Source organism: Caretta caretta, chromosome 1, assembly GCF_965140235.1.
Source record: "Caretta caretta isolate rCarCar2 chromosome 1, rCarCar1.hap1, whole genome shotgun sequence".
NCBI lineage: Eukaryota > Metazoa > Chordata > Testudines > Cheloniidae > Caretta > Caretta caretta.
In genome coordinates, this window is record NC_134206.1 from 349,538,297 (window position 1) to 349,559,783 (window position 21,487).

Below are 21,487 nucleotides of genomic sequence, written 5' to 3' on the forward strand. Positions count from 1 at the left end.
TCAGCTTGACCTCTTTCCATGCATCGGAAATCCCCAAGTCTTCCCAGTGTACAACGCAATGTTGCTGGACTAAGTGTGGAATATCACGTTTCAGTTGAGCCACCACACCTTACTTGTGAGTAGGGTCCTAGTCTTCCTTCAGTGAGATCTGGAAAGCCACCACAATCATCTTCAGGAGGTCCTGGAGCTGTTTATAATCCTCAGACAGCAAAGGTAAGGCTGGCACCACCACCTCCTCAGGAGACAAGAATGAGCCACCGGCGGAAGAGAGGGTTCTTGCTGGTTGGGCTGCTCCTGATCCTTACAGTGCTCCACGGGCTGATACTCTTCCCCACAAAGTGATCTCTGCTGGCATTCTTGCTCCCATCTTCTGTAGCCAGGGGGTCTAAAGTAAGGATCCCAAGAACCCTAACAGGGACATGGTATGGGGTCATATGTCCCAATAGGGTGCCACTCGTCCCAGGGCTGAAGATATGTCTTGTGGAGGCTCTGGAACCCCTATCAGGGCTAATGGTGCAACTTGGGATGGTCAGAATGACCGGTGCATCAATCCTGCCAGAGGAATACGAGTCATTGGAATCTATGGGCGAAGTGGACGGAACTGCCTGTCTAGTGGTGCCACGGCAAGTGGCTGGCATGCATGAGTGGTACGCTGTCGGTTCCGGCAGCTCGATACCACAGTGGAAGGGACCAGTGAGTGGCCAGTGTAGGCACCTCTCTGGTGATAACCGGATCTGAGAGTAGCGGTGACTCTGGGTCAGTATAAACCTCTAGGTTCCTCAAGAATAGCATAGCTGGGTCCAGCAGAAGAGCAAGAGGGGTTTCTGTGCGTAGCTGGAGCCGACAGCACAGGCTTGGGATGGAAGGTAGGTGTTGGTACCATTAAGTTCCTTCTCTGCTTGTAGTATGAAATCACTGGTGCAGAGAGCGACTATCCTCTCCTCTCCTTCACTGATGATAGAGCTGGACCTGTCCCTCGCTTAGGCAGCAGTCTATGGGCATGCCTGACTCTCGGTACGGCTGATACCCGCACACACTCCCCGGGAGATGCAGACACCTGTACCGGGGCACGGAGTCTCGCTTGACTTAGAGGGGGTAGGGTAGGCAGAGGGTTAGATGGGGATTTCTCCCATTTCTCATGAGGGTGCTTTCGTTTACCCTCTTCCCATTCATGCATGCTAGAGTCTTTAGATCTGGACTTTTATGATCTGGGAAGTGCTGGGTCCAGAGAGGTGCTAGTGGATGGATCCTGGTAACATATATGGGGGTCAGAAGCCACTGGGTCAAGCTGTGGCCTCATAGAAAGCTCCCCACATGCCTAAGCCGAAATTCTTGAGATTGTCATGTACAAGGTGGGAAGGAACAACAAATCTCGCACTCAGATGGAATATGAGATTCTCCAAGGCAGTTACAGGCAGGAGGAGTGGGGATCACTGACCAGGAAAACCCAGAGGCAGGCCACGTAGGACTTAAAGCCCAGGATTTGGGGCATAATGAGTAACCCAAATGGTGCAGATGAGCAAGAAGGAGGAACACCTCCTAACCCAAACACTAATCTAACTAGCTACACTGCTAAACTAACTACACTAAAATAAAACTATTTACAATAATCCCCGAATAGACAGCAGGAATGCCAGCCAAGCTGCGGGCACTGTGGAATTCCATCTCAGACCACAAGTGGCAGAATGGAACTGGAGAGGTGGTCGGTCCGTGCCGCCCCTTATGCGCTTCGTTTGGAGCACAACACTGTGCAGGTGCGGACCGATGGACATTGCTAGTGAAGAATCTTCCGGTCTGAGGCACGTGCACCCACAGCGAATATCCCTCGGGACCAGCACTCAAAGAAGTGCCCTCCCCACAAATTCCGTATTAAGCCCAGGGCAATACATACCACCTGCATTTCTATAGCTACTTTCATCTCAAGGTGACTACCCCCAAGGTAGAAATGGGGAAAGTGAGGCCCAGAGAGGTTAAATGATTTGCTCAAGGTCACGCAGGGAGTCGCTAGCAGACACCCCCAGGTCTCCTCCCTCCCACCCCAGGCCCTGCCCTCTAGAACGCTGCCTGCTGGGTGGCCTAACCTTTCTGTGCCACAGCCTCCCCATCGACAAAACAGGGGCAACGCCCATGCTGTGAAGTGTTCCGCGACGCTTGGGCAAGAAGCGTTATCGCAACAATAATTATTAAAAAATCATGAGCGTGAATGGAATTTCGTTGTCAAAAGCTCCTTCCCCAAACTCCGAGCTGCAAGCTGTGCTCCTTGTTACCAGATGGAGTCATTACTGGTCCTCAGGAGTTCAGAGACTCAAGGCACTTGTTAAGGCGGGTTCGCCTCTAATCCGCCAGGGAAACAATCAACAGCAGCGGCACAGCATTATAACCTGCTCGAGCGCGAGGGCCTCTCTAATTAGCATCACAACAAGCACGGCCCCCCTCATCCCACCTGCTCACAAAAGCCTAAAATGGGCTACCGTTCTGAGATGCAGAGCCCCGTCTCGCCGAAGTGTGCAGCATCTGGGAGGGAATCAGCACAGTATGCTGAACTCGGAGTCCTCAGACCCTCACAAACCCCACCACCACCACACAAAAAGGGAAACCCTGGCAAAATCAAGTCACTTATAAAAATAAAGATTCATTCCGATCTCCTCAGTCCGTCAGCTTGGAAAAGAGCTCGCGTGAGAGACAAGGCAAGGTCTGTACACGATATTGTTAGAAACGTTTATTGGGTGCCCTTAGCTAGGGCACCTGGGGTCTTCTAAGGAAAAACAGTAAGATGAACCCTTAAAGATAATTAGTTAATCCTGATCTTAACTATCCTCAGCCTCCAAAAAACCAAGATGCACCCAACTGCAGAGACACAGAAACACTAGAAGCAACAGGGCAAAGTGCAAGATGCATCGAACAACAGCCAGGCCTGAACTCTGACAGTTTGCTAAGGGAAGCAGCTTCCAGAACAGAGCACCTTCTGTGAAGAACAGCCTTCCAAGGGCCCCCAGAAATTCCCTCTCGGGAGAACACCAGCCATCTGCAACAGCTGCAATGGGGCATAGGTGGATTAAGCCAAGTCTAGACAATTCATATTCTTGAATCGTACCTGAATGGTGAAGCAGGTGATTGCAGATGAAGCAGTAACCAGAGTGGAACACGGGGGTTCTGTGATCTTGTGTCCATCCTACCTAACACATGAGAGAGCTGCCTTCTGCAGCAGCAGATTTTAGACTGAATGATCCAATAATATTTTATCTGCAGCAGCAGATTAAAAAATGGGACATCGGCCAAGGTAGGTAGCAACAAATTCACCATAATGAATTGCCTTTTTACAAAGCTCATCTTGCCCTTCTGGAACCCCTTTTCAGGCCTCACCACTGCTGGCACTTCAGACAGGCCAGGCTGGGAGAGAAGTTGAGCCAAATTTAATCATTTGTTGAAGCAAAAATGAGAGACAAGGCCTGATCTCACAGATCTCAATGGGAGCTGAAGGTACCTAGCACCGGACAGGATGGAACCCTGGTAAATGCAGCAGGCTAGCACCCCCCACCACCAGAGGCAAGTCTCTACGTAAAAATATTGTCCCTATCCATAGCCAGAGGTACAGTGGGAACACTAGGAGTGCTCAAAGCAGAGAAACTCATGCAATATTGTACAATGGGTCAGAGCTGAGGAGCAGAGATTGGGACAGGAGAGTAGGCAGAACATGGTAGAACACACAGTGCAGAAGAGGCTCAATCAGATCCTTCGATTAACTGACCTCACCTGTTCACAAATTCTTTAATCTTGCATTTTACTCTTACATGAGCCGTCTCCCTCCCCCTCACTCACCTTGGTCAGGTGAAAAATAAGAAACATAAAGAAATCCGAATTGTTAACCCGTTTGCTGAGCTCCTGCACAGCCTAAGTGTGGTGCACCCTCGAGGCAGGAGAGCGTACAGTATCACTGACCCTTGACGCTCACGACCTCCCATTCCACCTGTAGCAGCACACGAGGTTGAGAAGTCCTCTGAATGCTACATATAGCAACTTCATTGCATCAGGATGCTGCAAACCAGGCACAAGAACAAACCCAGAGCCTCCAATGTTAGGATGCTTTCTCAATGCTGGTACGCACGGTTACAGGTATGCTTCAAACCCCCTCCCTCTCTATCATATACTCACCACAACTGACTGACTAATTTCCCCAACATAACTGTTCAGTGCCTAACAGTAAACTGGTTTGGTGCCTACATGCTGACCCACATCAGTGAAACAAACACCTTTTAATTTCTTTTTTTGGGGAAACTGGGGTGGAGTGGAGTCATCTTTGCATCAAAGTCATACGCAGACGTTAAAACAAAGGAAGGAAGGTCAGGTTAAGAGACAAATTTTGCATTCAGGAAAGTGTAAGCAACATCCAGCAACTTCCTGAGATTTATATATGCAGAGCAGAGTACAAAATACAACTCAGTGTTCACCCACTGCGTTCAGATAAAGACATGGATAAGCTACTAGCCATCAAGCTCCTGACTGGGCTGTTCTGAAGTCCTTCGTCAAAATGCCCATTGACTACAATGGGAGATTCCCCTGAGTAAGGGCTTCAGAATCAGACCCCACTGCACACATTTTTCACACACAGCACAGGTGGGCAGTGCTCCCCATCTGCAAATCCATGGAAACACCTTTACTCAACCTGCGGAAGGTTTTATCTCCCCCAAGACCTCCAAAGAAGCAAGGCAATTAAAAGGAGAATTATTTTCATCTCCTCTTCAGTGAGCTAAACCTAACACTTCTAACACCTGTCCAATGAGACCTGCAGCTGTTCAAAGCAAAAGCCTCATTTTTCCATTCGTAGTGACGTGCTCCTTAACTGAGATGCCCAATATATATTTTTAAATTTTTCTGCTTTCCTCCAAGCTTTGTAATCTCCAGTCACAAACAAGAATTGAAAAAGGCTAAATTCTCCTGTTAGCTGATGAAGGCAAACACCATGAAAAGAATATATTGAGCCTTGTAAAAATTATCAGCCATGAACTGAAAAGCTTTATATCTGCTCAGCTGGGCATTCTGGGGATCAAGATTTCTGCTACAATGTTTGAGGGCATCACTAGCCAGGCAAGATGCTTCATTCTTTGCACTGATTTAGGGCTAGTAGTATCTTCCGCTCTCCCAAGTGAGATGCAGAGCCCTGAACAAAGGGCTCACTGCAGAATTGTTGCGCTTTAAAATTACCTATTTATAACTCTTAAGTGCCATTGTGGTCAGAAAAGTGACTCTGAAAATGTGGCACCATTTTAGCCAACATCTCTGCTCCCTGCAGTGTCCAAGTGCTATCTCAGGTTTTACTGAAGTAAGTGTTTACTTCTCTTAGCCCTGCAGGGGCTGTACAGCTATAAGCTAGGGAGACTCCCTCATTAACAAAATGGTCAGCTGTGATCCAAATGTAGCATCTTTGTTAACTTTAACAGGCAGAAAGACCACAGGTGGATTTTCAGATCCCACAGAGAGTTTGTAGCCCTGGCAATATTTAATAATACTTTGTCCTTGTGTGGCCCTCTCCCATCCAAGGCTCTCGAAGTATTTTTTAAATGTTTAGGACAGTGATGAGCACCTGGCGGCCCACCAGATCATTTTATTTAGCCTGCCACAGCCCAGCTCGGGGCAGGTGATTCAGAGGCACCAGGAAGGGTGTAGGGCGTTGTGCGGGGAGCTTGCACCTATTGCAAGAACCAATGAGCCAGAGCAGGGAGTTGGGATAGTACCGCAGGATAGGAGCTGCTGCGGAGGGATGACTTCAGGGTGGGCTTGTTCTCCAACCCCACCCCCCAGGCCTCACCCCCCTCCACCATTGTATCACAGGCCCAAGGCAGGACCTGACACTCCCCCTGCATTACCCCTTCGGCCTGCCAAAGAGTTTCAGTGGATCGTGTGGCTCTCTACTTCCTTTAAGTTGCCCACTCCTGATTTATGAAGTCACCCCCATTTTACAGATGGGAAAGCAGAGACAAGAGCATCAACGTGACCACCTGTCCGCAGACAGATGATTTGCGCACTATCCACAACAAACAGAGAATGGTATTTATTACCTAGTCCTGCCTTGAGTGCTGGGGCCTGAACAAGATGACCTCTCGAGGACCCCTGCAGTCTGACACTTCTATCAGTCTATGGGGATGAGGGTACAAGTGCAAGAGCTACATCTGTCTACAGCTTGGGAGAAATTCAACACCATTGCAATAAAGTTGTTTATACAAAAAGTATCATTCCAGCAAGAAAGATATTCCGAATTAGGCAGTTACTTAAGCATAATGGGTACACGAGATCTCAAAATAAGGTGCCTTGTAAGTTACTTTACTGTTGCATCAACAGTTTGCATACTTATTGCCAGAGAATGCTGCTCCAATAGAGAACGCCAGAATACAACTGCTCCACCACTAATAGAAAGAGGAGGGGCAGAGAGATTAGGGAAGGTTAGCAGCAGAGTGCATTGGAGCAGTCAGCAATCCCCTCTGTACATGTACTCCTCATTATTTATACTGCGATAGAAGTGAGTGCCTACTGAACCCTGTTTAGGATCTGGGCCCCCTTGTGCAGTGTACTGTACAAACACATAGTAAGAAAGGCCCCTCCCTCTGAAAAGCTAGCAATCTGATTTAGGAAATCATCAACCATGCTAACAGATCAGCCAAAGGAGCTTTTGCAGAAGGACTCACAAGGTGCCACCTTAACAGCGAATAAGTTCTGAGCCAGAAGACAAAGCACGAAGAACCTGAAATCAAAGTCACATCTCACATATGGCAACACAGAGCAGTCAACACCCCACCTGCCTCGGCCAGATCTGTGCACAGAATAATTGTTTCAAAACCACAGAATTTTCTTAACAGCCAAGGCCACTTCATACCTAGAGGAAACAGAACTGCTTATATTTTAGATTTAACACAAGAAGTTTTTTTTAAACAGAAAGTACAGATTAAAGAGCTGAGGTTGTCTAACCATGTTTGGAGAGTTAGAGGGTAAAACTTAAACAACTCTTGAATTTGAAGTGTTGCTCTCATTTCCAACACTAGCATAAAAATTAAATACCTTCCGTGCAGAAAATCCATGTGGGGGGTTTACTAGAATGAAAGTTGACATTTTTATATTGTTCTGATGATGAAATGCAACACTAAAGGCCATCGAGTTGACTGGACAAAATTTTTTCTTTTTAATAGCAACTATTTTTATATGTGTGCCTACATCCTGCAGCAAAAAGAGGGAAAGCTTCTTGACATTTCTACCTCACTGCAATAGCTGGAAATCGTGGATTTCCTCTAGTCAACCTCATCTCTCTCTAATCTCCTTTCCCTCTGTTCCACTAGCACCAATTTCTTCTCTGTCTCTTCCTCACAATGTCACCACTGTTGAGGTGAAAACCTTCCTCTTCACTGCTCCGACCACTCTCTGCGCCAACAACTCTTCTCCCGAAGCACTCTGACCTTCTGCTGACATATCACACGATAAACCCATATCTAACTTGCTGACCACCCTCACCCCAGGTCTCACTCACTCATGTTCCTCTCTGAGTTTCTGCCTCCCAGTGCAGAGCTGGGTCTGGGCATTTGCGATTTGTTTTGATAGATCAATCTGCCTAAATGAGCACATGCAGAGCCTTTTACTTAGCTCCTTTACAGAGTGTTCGTCGCACTCTTCCCTCCTCTCCTGTCCCTGCCACCGCCAAGGGAGAGAGGAGATTTACACGATGAAGTGAGCTGTAGCTCACGAAAGCTTATGCTCAAATAAATTGGTTAGTCTCTAAGGTGCCACAAGTCCTCCTTTTCTTTTTATACAAGACTACTGATCCTTCCTCATGCAGGGGAAGTTTCCTTCAGAGCCCCCTCCCCTTTTCTCCCAGAGATAGGACCACCAATGCAACACTGCTCAGACAAGGACTGGGTCACGAGAGGACGAGGAGTCTCCCCGACCCCTATTGCAAATGACTCACTGTAACCACCAGGTATTAGCAGCTCGCCCCTGCCCTGGAGGTGGGAGAGTGGGGTTTGCCCTGGAACATAACTATCAGTGGGTTTCCTTCTGCTTCCACCCACAGCATCAGCGAGAGGAGAAAAACCAAGGCACACAGTTTAAGTCAAGGGGGGAAACTAAAAGGGGACTCTATTGACAAGTAATAAGCCACCTTCCTGATACAGGTGCAGGACTGACAGCTCCTCCATTCATAGCTGATGGAGCACGACAATGACCCCACGGGGAAAGGTGGGGGAGGAGTCCCAGCAATCTGTGCTCTAGCCCTCACTAGGATTTGTACAATTTCATATGGAAAGGAGCACCAGTGATAAAGATTCACACCTATTACCTGGCCCGCTATGGTCCCACCAGAGAGACGGGATTAAGTGTCCCTTAGGACGCAGGCATACACTCCACTGTAAAATCAACAGGCTTTAAAACGCCTCTTCATTTCTTCTTCCAAGTTTCCACCTTCCTTGGCTGCTTACCTGGGTCATCTTGTCCACCGAGACAGGAATTCCGTCGATGGTTAGGGGTGGCAGCTCGGAGTTAACCTCTTGTGGCGCAGGGGCATGCTCCGCTAGTGCTGACTCCAGGTCTTCCAGGATCATGCTCTTGTACTTGCGCACCTGTGGGGAATCATTAGGCTCAGGTAAACAAGGCAAAGAGCAACAAGAGAGGCAAGGGTGCTAGGTAACCGGAGGAGGGGCTGTTCACCGTCCCCAAGACACTGCAGAACTGAGTGAGCAAACAATGCCACAGCTGGTAGGTAAAAATACCCACTGGCCCCACAGGGCTGCATGAAAGAGAAATGATGAAACTCCAAGTAACACCACCAAGGGGGGGGCATGAGAATGCTTTTAATAAAAGTTTGGAAGCAATGGTGCTGTTGCAATCAGGATGATCCCCTCATTTCCTGCAAGGCTCAAGGAAGCTCATTCGAGGCTAGCTGGAATCACTGACAGCCGAGATGATTTTAAACCCTTTCTACTTACCAGCAGAGTCCAGTCCTTCCTGACTGTCCTGGAAATTGGTGGTCTCCAACTATTCCAGGTAACTAGTGGTTTGCCAGATTGAGACCTCAGCAGTACCAGCCAGTGACTCCCTTAGGCCCCACCCTCCCACTGCAGGTATCTACATGAACTGCATGTCCAGCCTCAGGTGCACCAGCACAGCTTGCCTCCTACTGAACTGGATACACTCCTCTAACCTAAGACACAGTGGAGCCTGGGTTGCTTCAAACCCCAGATCCCACAAGAGTAAGGCCTGGAGCAGCCAAGCTGCATCGTAAGATATAGCACATCACAGCAAATAGGGCAGGAGATTTGGTGATGTATGTAGCTCAGCACAGAGGCAGATCTGCCTGCTCATCTTTCAAGGTTGAGAGGAACTGCAGCAGGGACTACCGGCTGAGGGGTTGCTGGCCAGCCCAAGCACCAGTGGCTAAAGATTAAAGTCCCAGAACTGCTACATATACCAGTGGTTGGGAAATAAATCTGTAAGTAACATCCCGTAATCATAGCTAAATGAGAGCAATGTAACAACACGCACGTCTTTGATCCCAGAAGTCCCACTAAATCCCTTCCCTCCTCCCACCACGCACCTGACCATTCAAGACAGCTATCCATGGTGGTACTGTCAGATCCTTCCTATCTTACCTCAGCCCAGCCCAAAGCTCACTAGTGCGAGCAATACAGGCTCTAAGCCCTGATCTCATGCCATAGCTCTCCAGGCAAAGTACTCCACATGGTAGACAGAATAGCACTGAATGCAGCCATCTCTAGGGTGAAGGCAGCATCCAGATGCACGATCAGCTCACAGCACAGAAATGGAGAAAGGGGAAATTTTGGTCTATAACACTAAGCTAAACTCCTCTTTTATGAGAAGTGACAGGGAACCTTTAGCATTTAAATGGAGCAGGTGGGACATTAGTATTAAGACCTTATCTGAAAGCCCCGATTCGGGAGATTATTCACTATGCCGGGATTTGATCTTGTGGCTCCAGGTGTATGTGTTTTTCAAACCTGAAGCTGACACCACTGTGGCTCTTAGAAGAACTGTAAGCCAAGATGAAACATGCACAGAAAGCAAACAACTCATCTTAGATCCTTTTCCCCTTCCCAGGGAGACTTACCACATTCTCCAATGGTGCAGCACCAAACACTTTAAAAACAGGGTTGGGTTTGGAGGGGGATATGCAAAGAACAATGGCCTGCTGCCCCACTCTGGTGGTATATTCATCTAGTGTGGCGCGGAGCTTCCTGAAACAGGGGAAGAAAACAAGGGGAGGGGAGACGATAAAATTAAGGCCCGTTGCAGCCACTGTCCTTCAGATTATAATCCCTCCTCTTGACACTGCCCATTCCAAAAGCAGGTGTGAAAGGAAATCCTGGTGAGTAACAGTGGCCACACAAGCACCCCTTTGCTCCCACGGGCCTGCTATGCTCCCTTTTGCCAGACTACAGCTCAGCTATGGCATTTCTAGTTTTCACAAGGAACATGTTCATGAAAAAGAAAAGTAAAGCAAAGCGGAGAGAGGAAAGAAATGAACATTTATCTCTCAGCAGTGAAATTAAGGGCACAGAGGATATGCCACATCAAACCACTGGGCCCATCATGTCTGGGAATCTTGTCTCTAGCAATGACCAACACTCGATGCCTTATAGGATGTCAAGAAAACCTCCATGACGCACTTGACCAATCATGCAACACTGGGAAGAAATTAATCTTCTGACGCCTGTGGATGATCAGTTAACAAAGAGGGAGGAACAAGCTACAGTCACCCACTGACTAACAATACAGAATGTATAGGTAGAGCACTTTGAAATATTTTACAGATAAAGAATCCCACACACACACCAACTATTTTATGTTCAGCACCCACAACAATGCTGAATAATTCACTGGTATTTCAATCCTGCACAAAACCATAACTGAAGCGTGGTAAGCAAGAAACAGAGACATTGCAACAGCTGGCTAAGGGAAATGTGTATATTCAGCCACCTGTTATATCAGTGAGTCCCTTTGGGATGGTCCCTCCATGGGGAAACACTCACACTTACCACTTCTTTCCTTGTATTAACATTTAAATGATGTGAGAGAATTGACAAGAAAATGGCAGTGACTTTGCTAGAGTGGATCGTAGAAAGTTGATATAGGGGAGGAAGAGCAGTTCTCACCATGTAAGCTGCCACTTTATGCGACATTAAGATTATCAATTCAAATGGGCATTTTTGAGCCCCCTTCAACAGTGAATGTACTGCTGAAAGCTGTCATCATGTGACGCCATATGGAAGCTCCAGTGACAGAGAGAATGCACCAGCTCCCATCTGGCTCGCACACTGATTTAAGCGGACACACATTGACTATTTAACTATTTTGACAAAATGGAAAAATTCTTCTGATTGTCAAACTGACAGAATGCACGGAACTGACATGCTTTGCCAGTGTTCTACCCAAGTCATTTGTGGCAGAAAAGGGAAGAAAGAGCTGATGCCCCTATAATGAAGTTTCACCCAGGACATTTTTATTGAAAATACCCAATATGTGATGCACTCTGCTATGTGCCACCTCAGCTGTGCTAGAAGAGGGAGTGCAAGGACAAGCGTTAGCTCACTTCCATCTTGTGGAACTATTGGGAAGACTTGTAAGAGGCCCCATTCAACAATACAATAAAAATACTGAATAAAGATGCATCCCTCGTGATGGTGGTGAATGGTTTATACCATTCCAGAGCTGGGATATTGCAACTCCAATGGTTCTCAAAATAATGGCTTTAGCAGTAGTTAAGAATTTAAATGGAAAAAAGCAAGATGGTAATTAGGATGACGTGGACTAAATTTCTGATCAGACAGGAATAGAAATAAATAGTGAATACTATCAGAATGGTGACTCCAGTCTCTGTGGGTCACACTACCATATTAAAAGCAGAAAACAGCTGCAATCTGATCCATTTTTGCAAATTAAGTGCAGCCCTCAGGTTCCATGCAAATTGCCAAAGATGCCCTCAGCTGAGCAACATGTGGCCAGTCCCTGATCTCTCAACAACAAATGGGTTTTGGAAAGGCACAAACAGAAATGGACATGGTTGTTAGCATGCAGAAGCCACAGGCAGCTGCAGTAGAGGGTCCTTACCGTAACAAACGTGTCTGCTGCCTCTTGCGGATGGATGGGTTGGACTCAAACACATGAGGTCGCTTTCGTTTTTTACCTGTTGCCACGGCGGCAGCTGCTGCCATTCCCACCGGGCCTGGAACCAAACCACAAATGGTGAATCAGCGCACAATCTATTAACTGTACAAGATAGAGAAGTGACCACTATGCCAACTGGAACAGGTTCTGAAGGGCTCAGGTAATACAAATAAATAAATAATGGGGCTTTTACCCTCATCTGGAGCAAAGTAGCCAGAATTCATTGCAAAACACTAAAACTTCTTTCCCTGCAGGGATCAGAGGGATATTTCAAGAAACTCTGTCCATGTTGTTAGGCCTAAAGTTAGGCCTTCAGTGAACACTGCATATTTCATTTCACAGAATTCTCCTCCCAATTATGTAATTACTATTCGGATTGTTTGTCGTCTTCCCCCAACTACAAAAATAATCCAAGTGCTGCAGTCAGTGGGGCCACTGGATAATCAAGGTGCTAAAGGAACACACAAAGAAAACCAGGCCATTGTGGAGAAGCTAAATGAATACTTTGCATCTGTCTTCACTGCAAAGGATATGGGGAAGATTCCCACACCTCAGCCAATCTTTTAAGGTGACAAACCTGAGGAACTGTCCCAGATTGAAATGTCCCTAGAGGAGGTTTGGGAACAAATTAATAAATTACACAGTAATAAGCATGGATCCTACTTTTCCGTGATACAAAAACAAAATTCCCCAATAAAAATAAAAATCCACATTTTCCTGCGATTAAAATGAAATGCTGAACTTTAGTTCCCCTAGCCACACTATATATAGGTATCAGTTGAACTAGGGTGACCATGCGTCCTGTTTTGGCTGGGACAGTCCCCTTTTTAAGCCCTGTCCTGAACGTCCCAACCTTTTTGTCCTGTTTGCAAATGGGACAAATGCCCAGTTTTGCAAAAAGAAAGTGGGACATGCACCCTACAGGGGGCTCAGAGGAATGTTGGGGAGGGGGATGGGGGGAGGTGATGCCAGGTGCTGGGGCTCAGGCTGTTGGCTTCGATGGCTCAGGCCAGCCCCACATGGTGTCCCGTTTTCACTTTGGGAAACATGGTCATCCTAACTTTCAGTAAAATGTAGTTAATACATGTTCTTATTTTTTCACAAAATGTAAAACTAAAGATTCTCTGTAAAAAAAAAAAGCAAATTCCACGTAATTCGATGGCAAACGGATTTCTAGGATTCCTGGTAATAAGTCACCAGGACCAGATGATATTCACCCAAGAGTTCTGATGGAACTTAAATATGAAACTACAGAATTACTACCTGTGGTATGTAACCTATGACTTAAATCAACCTCTGTACCAGATGACTTGAGGACAGCTACTGTAACGTCAATTTTTTTAAAAGGCTCCAGAAACGACCCTGGCAATTATAGGCCAGTAAGCCTAACTTCAGTACCAGGCAAATTGGTTGAAACTATAATAAAGAACAGAATTATCAGACACGTCTGTGAACACAATATGGTTGGGGAAGAGTCAACATAGCTTTTGTAAAGGGAAACCATGCCTCACCAATCTATTAGAATTCACTGAGGGGGTCAACGAACATGTGGACAATGGTGATCCAGTGGATATAGTGTACTTGGACTTTCAGAAGCCATTGACAGGGTCCCTCACAAAAGCCTCTTAAGCAAAGTAAGCAGTCATGGGATGAGAGCGAAGGCCCTGTCACGGATCAAAAAACTGATGGATGACAAAATAGGAAACGAAGGGTAGGGATAAATGGCCAGTTTTCAGAATGCAGAGAGGTAAATAGCGGGGTCCCCCAAGTATCTGTACTGGGACCAGTGCTGTTCAACATATTCATAAATGATCTGGAAAAAGGGCTAAACAGGGAGGTGGCAAAGTTTGCAGGCAATACTAAAGAACTCAAGATAATTAAGTCCAAAGCTGGTCGCGAAGAGCTACAAAAGGATCTCACTCAACTGGGTGACTGGGCAACAAAATGGCAGCTAAAATTCAATGTTGACTAATGACATTGGAAAACATAATCCCAACTATACACAGAAAATGATGAGAATTAGCTGTTACTAATCAAGAAAGAGATCTGAGTCACTGTGGATAGTTCTCTGAAAACATCCGCTCAATGTGCAACGGCAATCAAAAAGCGAACAGAATGTTAGGAACCATTAGGAAAAGGATAGAAAAGACAGAAAATATCATGTCACTAAATAAATCCATGGTACGCCCGCAACTTGAATACTGTGTGCAGTTCTGGTTGCCCCATCTCACAAAAGATAAATTAGAATTGGAAAAAGTAGAGAGAAGGGCAATAAAAATGACTGAGATATACAAAGAGAGATTAAAAAGACAGCAACTGTCCAGCTGAGAAAAGAGATGACTAAGGGAGGATAGGATAGAAGTCTATAAAATCATGACTGGTGTGGAGAAAGTGAATAGGGAAGTGTTATTAACCCTTCACATAACACAAGAACCAGGGATCATCTAATGAAATTAATAGGCAGCAGGTTTAAAACAAACAAAAGGAAGTACTTCTTCAAACAACGCACAGCCAACCTGTGGAACTCATTGCCAGGGGATGTTGTGAAGGCCAAAAGTATAATTGGGTTAAAAAAAGAATGGGATAAATTCATGGAGGATAGGTCCATCAATGGCTATTAGCCAAGATGAGCCAGGGATGCAACCCCATGCTTTGGGTATCCCTACGTCTCTGACTGCCAGAAGCTGGGACAGGACAACAGGGGATGGATCACTCAATGATTGCCTCTTCTGTTCATTACCTCTGGGGCACCCGACACCGGCCACTGTCAGAATACTAAGCTAGATGGACAATTGGGCTGACCCAATAGGGTTATTTTTATGCTCTTAAAAGAGAGAATTTAAACAGAGTAAAACCTAGGAGGACCCCTACAAAAAAACACAGTACTGGAGAACATACTCTAGCCAGGAATAATCCTGCACCAGGACTAGGGAAGAAATGAACTGGTCAACATAAAAGGGATTTCCTATCTTTAACGTCTACAATTCAAATCCAGGTTATTAGATTTCTCTGTGACTGAGGAGTTGGCTCAAGGGAGTCACACCACACGCACCTGTGTTTGGCTACTGCAAGTATGGTAGAACCTCTGAATTACAAACACCAGAGTTATAAACTGACTGGTCAACCACAAACCTATTTTGGAACCGGAAGTATGCAATTAGGCAGCAGCATAGATGCGAGACGCCGCCCCCCAAAAAAAGCAAATACAGGACAGTACTGTGTTAAAAAAACTACTAAAAAAATAAAGGGAAATTTAAAAAAAAAGATTTGACAAGGTAAAGATACTGTTTCTGTGCTTGTTTCATTTAAATGAAGATGGTTAAAAGCAGCATTTTTCTTCTGCATAGTAAAGTTTCAAAGCTGTATTAAGTCAATGTTCAGTTGTAAACATTTGAAAGAACCACCATAACGTTTTGTTCAGAGTTACAAACATTTCAGAGTTACCAGGTGTTCATAACTCTGAGATTCCACTGTACTGAAATGTATGCAAATCCCGCTGACTCACATAAGCTATAATGATCAAGGTGCAGAGCATCCCTTAGCGATTAATGACCCGCTGAGGGAGGGGAGGTAAAAGCTTGACGTACAAGCAGTGGCCATTAACACCAGGAAATGCCCTGCCCTAAGATTATTGCAATTATAAAATGAAAATGAAAAAAAAAGTCACAGACACAGAATCATAGGACTGGAAGGAACCTTGAGAGGTCAGCTAGTCCAGTCCCCTGCACTCATGGCAGGATTAAGTATTATTGTATGGGTGATGCAGTTAGCACCGTTCTGCACAAGGGTATTGTTAACCTATTTGGCAACATCCCTTTAAAATAAACCCCCTGCTGAAGCTGCTTTAAGCATTACTGTTGAAAGCATTATGAACAGTAAAAATCTTCTGATGCAGCACCAACATCACTGCAGGATGGACACTGCTTTATGCTCTCCAGCTCCGGGCCCTCCACTTGCCAGGCCACAGTAATGCCCCAGTAATAGCGATCTGCAGAGCAGCAGGGAAGCACCAAAACGCAGAGTTAAAATTAAAACCTTCAAAAGCAAACTTCAAAACCAGATTTCCTGCAGCAAGCAGCTGGGCCTTCTGCACGCTGAACTCAGGGAAGGGGCAGTTTTCTCCATTTTTGTTAATAGTCTGGAGGAATGAGGACAGGGCTTAGAGTCAGGAAGCCCTGGGCTCTGATTCTGGCTCCATCAATGACTTGCTATTTGACTCTTGAACAAGTCACAACCTCTGCCCCTCAGTTTTCCCATATGCAAAATGGAAACCCTTCATAACTGGTTTTACAAGGGTGTTGCAAAAATCAATTAACTTACGTTTATATAACTCTTTGAACATGAATTGCTACAGACATATTAAGCGTCATATTATTGGTGACCCCAGACTAGTGCCATGTGCATTTAATGGGAAGAACAAAATTCAAATCTCAGATATTGCTTCGCATCTCTGCCGAGCCTGTGAAGAATGGGAAGATTATGGAGGGGCTGACCAGCACTCCTGAGGTAATCTGCTGTTGCTGGTTAATTGGGTAGTCACATTAACTACGACAAAGAAAATCCAGCCCAGCCCCTCCACAAGTGGAATCAGAGCAATACATGGGCTTTGTACTGGAAAGTGTAAGATGACATACAGATCCACATGACATTGCAGGCTGGATTACCAGCCCACTGAATTTCACATGACATGACCTGATAACACCAACCTGTAGCAGGGGTAGGTATCACTTGTGTGGTGTTAGGGCAAGCTGGTGAGTGAGGGAAGGCAAAAGTTAAACAGAAAGGACAAAGACAACTTTAGCAAGTTGTGTGACCTTCCAATTCTATTCTAAATTCATTATGACTTTTAATCTCTACGGAGAGACACGGCTGGAGATCAGAAACTCAACAGCAGTCTTCGGAGTCTATCAATTCTTATTGCTAGGCTGCCCTCTGGTGGCCAGTCCTAGAATTTTATAGCATGCACTTAATTAAAAGCTCTGCCGAAGATGGGACATTGAGAAATCCAGGAGAAGGAAGAATTTGGGTTTTTTTTTCCATTTGTTTGGTTTTGAATAACTGTTACTGTGACCTCACAGCTTGAGGACACTGAAGGAGAAGTGAGATGTCAGGAGGGATCTAATGGTGACTTTGCTTACCAGAATTAGGAGGTAACTCCATGCACTGGACAGACATTATTTATAAAAAGAAGAACAGGAGTACTTGAGGCACCTTAGAGACTAAAATTTATTAGTGCATAAGCTTTCATGAGCTACAAAAAGCTTAGGCTCTAATACATTTGTTAGTCTCTAAGGTGCCACAAGTCCTCCTGTTCCTTTTGAGGATACAGATGAACACGGCTGCTACTCTGAAACCAGCCATTATTTAGTATTTGTACTATTATTTTTTTATTTGTGGCCCAGGACCCCACAGTGGTAGGTGCTCCAGGATCACCTAGAGGCCTCAACCAGGTCATAGCTCCATTGTACCTGGCACTGTACAAACATATAGTAAATGACAACCCCTGCCCCAAAGAGCCTACACTCTAAGGAAAGAATGGAATCAAAAAAGGCCTGGAGACAGGAGCTGGAGAAGGAAAAAATGGAGTGCAAAACTGGCATCACTGTGGATGCAGTGAGGTCTGGGATGTAGGTGAGAGTAGAACTAAACTGTGAATGAGGGAAGTCAGGAGAATATCTGGGAATAAAAAATAAGGAATTTGGTTTCAGCCACCTCTTAGTCAGCAGCCTCAGTTTGCAATCCCAGAATTGGGTGGTGGTGTGACACAAAGAATACCGACTTCCAGAGAGGAAGGAATAGAAGGTACAGATGGACCCTGAAGAAACCAGAATCCAGGCATTTGATTGCTCTTCATGCCTTCTCCTAAGAAAAAGGGGGTGCTGGTGGCCAATTTTTTGAAGGCATTTTCATCAGGAGGGTTTCTCAGGTTCAAATCAGTCAGAGCAGGGACCTTCAAGCTATTGGCAATTCTGGAGATGGTCATCACATGCTCTCTCTCTCTTGTTTTTTCATGAAAGGTCTCCGTTTCATTTCAACACAGAACAAAAACAAACGTCAAAACCTCAAATTTTTTTTTTGCAAAATGCAATTCTTGTTTTCTGGCCAGTCCCAGTGCTCTGTGGCTCCAGGACAAAGGGGGAGGGATTGGGTGCACAGACAACAACCCTTCTATTTCCTTTTTTGCATTAACTTCCTTTTCAAAACTGTACCTGATACGTTGGCAGACCTACAAGGCAACTGATGATAACCCCTCCACCCCCTCTGCTTCAGAGGCATTTTAGCAATCTGGTTATTAATCCAAACCAGACAAATCTCATTTGGGCTGCAAGTTCCATCTGCTAAAATCCAATTTATCGGACGCATGCAGTGGAAAATTATTTCCCCATGCTCATTTCCCCCCCTACTGTCACTCTCACCTTCTTAAAAAGAAAAGGAGTACTTGTGGCACCTTAGAGACTAACCAATTTATTTGAGCATGAGCTTTCGTGAGCCACAGCTCACTTCATCAGACACATCTGATGAAGTGAGCTGTGGCTCACGAAAGCTCATGCTCAAATAAATTGGTTAGTCTCTAAGGTGCCACAAGTACTCCTTTTCTTTTTGCGAATACAGACTAACACGGCTGTTCCTCTGAAACCTCTCACCTTCTTGTCAACTGTTGAAAATGGGCCATCCTGATTATCACTACAAAAGGTTTTTTTCTCCTGCTGATATTAGCTCACCTTAATTGATCACTCTCGTTATAGTGTGTATGGCAACACCCATTGTTTCATGTTCTCTGTGTATATAAATCTCCCCACTGTATTTTCCACTGCATGCATCCAATGAAGTGGGTTTTAGCCCACGAAAGCTTATGCTCAAATAAATGTGTTCGTCTCTAAGGTGCCACAAGGACTCCTCGTTCTTTTTGCTGATACAGACTAACACGGCTACCACTCTGTAACACAATTCAGTAAACATCCACAGCTTCACAGGTTGCCTTTTGTTCAGCACGTGCACACCAAGGTTTACTTTGGCACAGAAATGATGTTAGGCCAGTCTGTGACTGGTTATCTGCTCCTATGTTTGAGGCCAATAGGGTTAGGACCAATCCATGATTTCAAGGACAGGAGGTAGGAGCTTCACTGGAAAAGGCCTATGACTTTGGAATGTTTTCCTACTTAAAATATGCCCAAGCCCATAAGTGGCATCTTCTTAGGTGAGGCTAAAGATGTGCCAGTTTCCGTCCTAGTCTGGGTTGTGGGGGATTTATTGGGTTATTTTGGTTAGTGTTCTTTTGCCGCACTGTTTTATTTGGTGATGAAAGCTGGTTACGCTTTGAAATTTTCTGCCTCTTCTTTACCTTTCTGCGCAGCAATCAGATACTGCTGGCACTTGCATTTTAACGACAAATATATTTTCCCCAGCTCCACCACACTGCGGATATCAACATGGCATTACTCAATACAGCAACACCCATTCCGTTGGCATTGCAGGGCCCTGTAATTAAACCTGGCACAATAACCACCCAGCCCGGTTTGGTGAAAAGAGACGTCAGTCACATTAAAGGACTGCACTCAAGTGCTATTTGCAACTAACGCCTGGGACAGCAGGCAAATAATCACAAGTGCCCAAGTAAGCTTACCTGCAGCAGCCAGGTGGGCAGTGACCTCATCAGCAGCAGTAGAGTTGAGAATATCAGAGTCATCATAGGAGGTATCCTCAGGAGAAGACGGTGAATCTTCATCTGCACTCAACATGCTGTGTTCTGTGTATGTGGCAACATGGACCTGCTGCACCTGCTGAGCCACGGCATGGGCCTCAATGGTGTCCATGTGTTCTGTTTTGGTCACCCCGTGTCCTTCCATTAATAGCTACTGTTAAGGGAGACAAGAAATGACAGGACAAACGTTACTAAACTGACACATTGTAATAAAATGGGGTCGACCATCTCTCCTGCCACACTCAGATCACTCCACTGACCGAGAATGGGACAGAAATTATCTTACCCAATGGAAGTTGCCCTTTGGGCGACAATTGATGGCTGCACCGGGAGGCAGAGAAGGAACTGGAAATTTAAAACAAGAGGTATAAAAAACCTTGCTTCCAAACATTGAGGGGATAATCTTTGTTGAGGGAGAAGTCCTCCAGGATCCAATTACCCTTGGTAAAGTGACAGCCCCACCCTCCCGCGCACACACTTCGAGATGTTTGACCAAAGACACAAACGGCTGCCACTACACTATGCAGAGGTTATTATTAAATTGAGTTTTCTGTGTAGAGAGTCTAGTCATCAGTTCAGAATCATTATGGCCAAACACAAAGGTTTCATGAAGTACCCTTGTCTGACATGACTAGCAGTAAACCACCGAATAAAAGAATAAATATGTAGCCCTTATATAATGTTGTACATTCTCAAAGAACTTTACAACCATTAACTCATCAACCCTCACACAGTCCCTGAAAAAGCTTGGGGGGGAAGACAGGAGCAAAGAAATGGCCATTTGCAGGTACATATGCAAGCCACATGTTGTGCGTGAATTGTTATATACTGACATTCAGATTCCTGTCCCTGATCTGTTATCACTGAAAGATTTCATGGAAGAAATTAGTTTTAAAAGGAGAGATGTGAATGAAGAGAGGGCGGTTAACTAGGACACAATATGTGGAAGATCACTGCAGGCACAAGAGACACAAAGGAAGAAATCAGGAAGATGAGAGTGCAAGGCAAGAAACAGATGCATCTGTTAGGGAGGTTTGCATGAAGTGAAGGGTAAGGTGGGAGGAAGAAAGGGGAGCAAGAATGCGTGTGGGGTGAAGCGGAAAGGACCAGAAGCCTGCATTCGATTCAGAAGGAGAGGGGAAGCCCAAAGCGATCTTTAAGAAAGGGCATGACGCAGTCAAAGCTATGGGAGAAACGCATTTTTTGTAGCAGCATTTTAAGCAGACAGAGACAAGAAAAGAGGAAGTTGCAGTAGTCCAAGCAGGACATAATCAAAGCTCAGATAAGGGATTTAGCAGTCAGGATGGAAAGGAAAAGATTGAATTGAAAGAGACTGTAAATGAAGAGTTGTCTGGATTTACAACAGCCTGGACGTTGTCAGGCATAGGAGAAAGATGTCATTCAGTTTCCGCCACGTGGTATTTAAGTTGGTGTCAGAACACCCAGGACAAGATGTAAGGCGGCAGGAGAGGTAGATTTGGAAGTAACCAACTATGGTGTGAACAGAGAAGAGGTTTCAAGGCCTTGCTGAGACTGGGATTTAAGCTCTGATGTTAGCACACGTTAACACACACATACTACTATGACACTGTATGCCTCAGGCAGTCTGCACTGGAAAGTGTCATA

At 45.5% G+C, this 21,487-nt stretch overlaps 1 protein-coding gene across 4 annotated transcripts in view; it reads right to left on the minus strand.

The window, feature by feature from the left end:
* NRF1 (nuclear respiratory factor 1) overlaps positions 1-21,487 on the minus strand; it is a 106,578-nt gene that overhangs the window by 56,743 nt on the left and 28,348 nt on the right. For 3 of the 4 annotated variants that reach the window (XM_048836742.2, XM_048836739.2, XM_048836740.2), the window contains 4 exons: positions 19,784-20,015; positions 12,103-12,217; positions 10,103-10,229; positions 8,457-8,597 (listed from right to left, as the gene is read on the minus strand). In XM_048836742.2, the coding sequence (XP_048692699.1) occupies positions 8,457-8,597; positions 10,103-10,229; positions 12,103-12,217; positions 19,784-20,006 (606 nt within the window). In that variant the 5' untranslated portion in view covers positions 20,007-20,015. Of the gene's footprint in view, positions 1-8,456; positions 8,598-10,102; positions 10,230-12,102; positions 12,218-19,783; positions 20,016-20,147; positions 20,168-21,487 lie in introns of those variants that run through there. The other variant, XM_075124579.1, reaches the window with a different exon arrangement.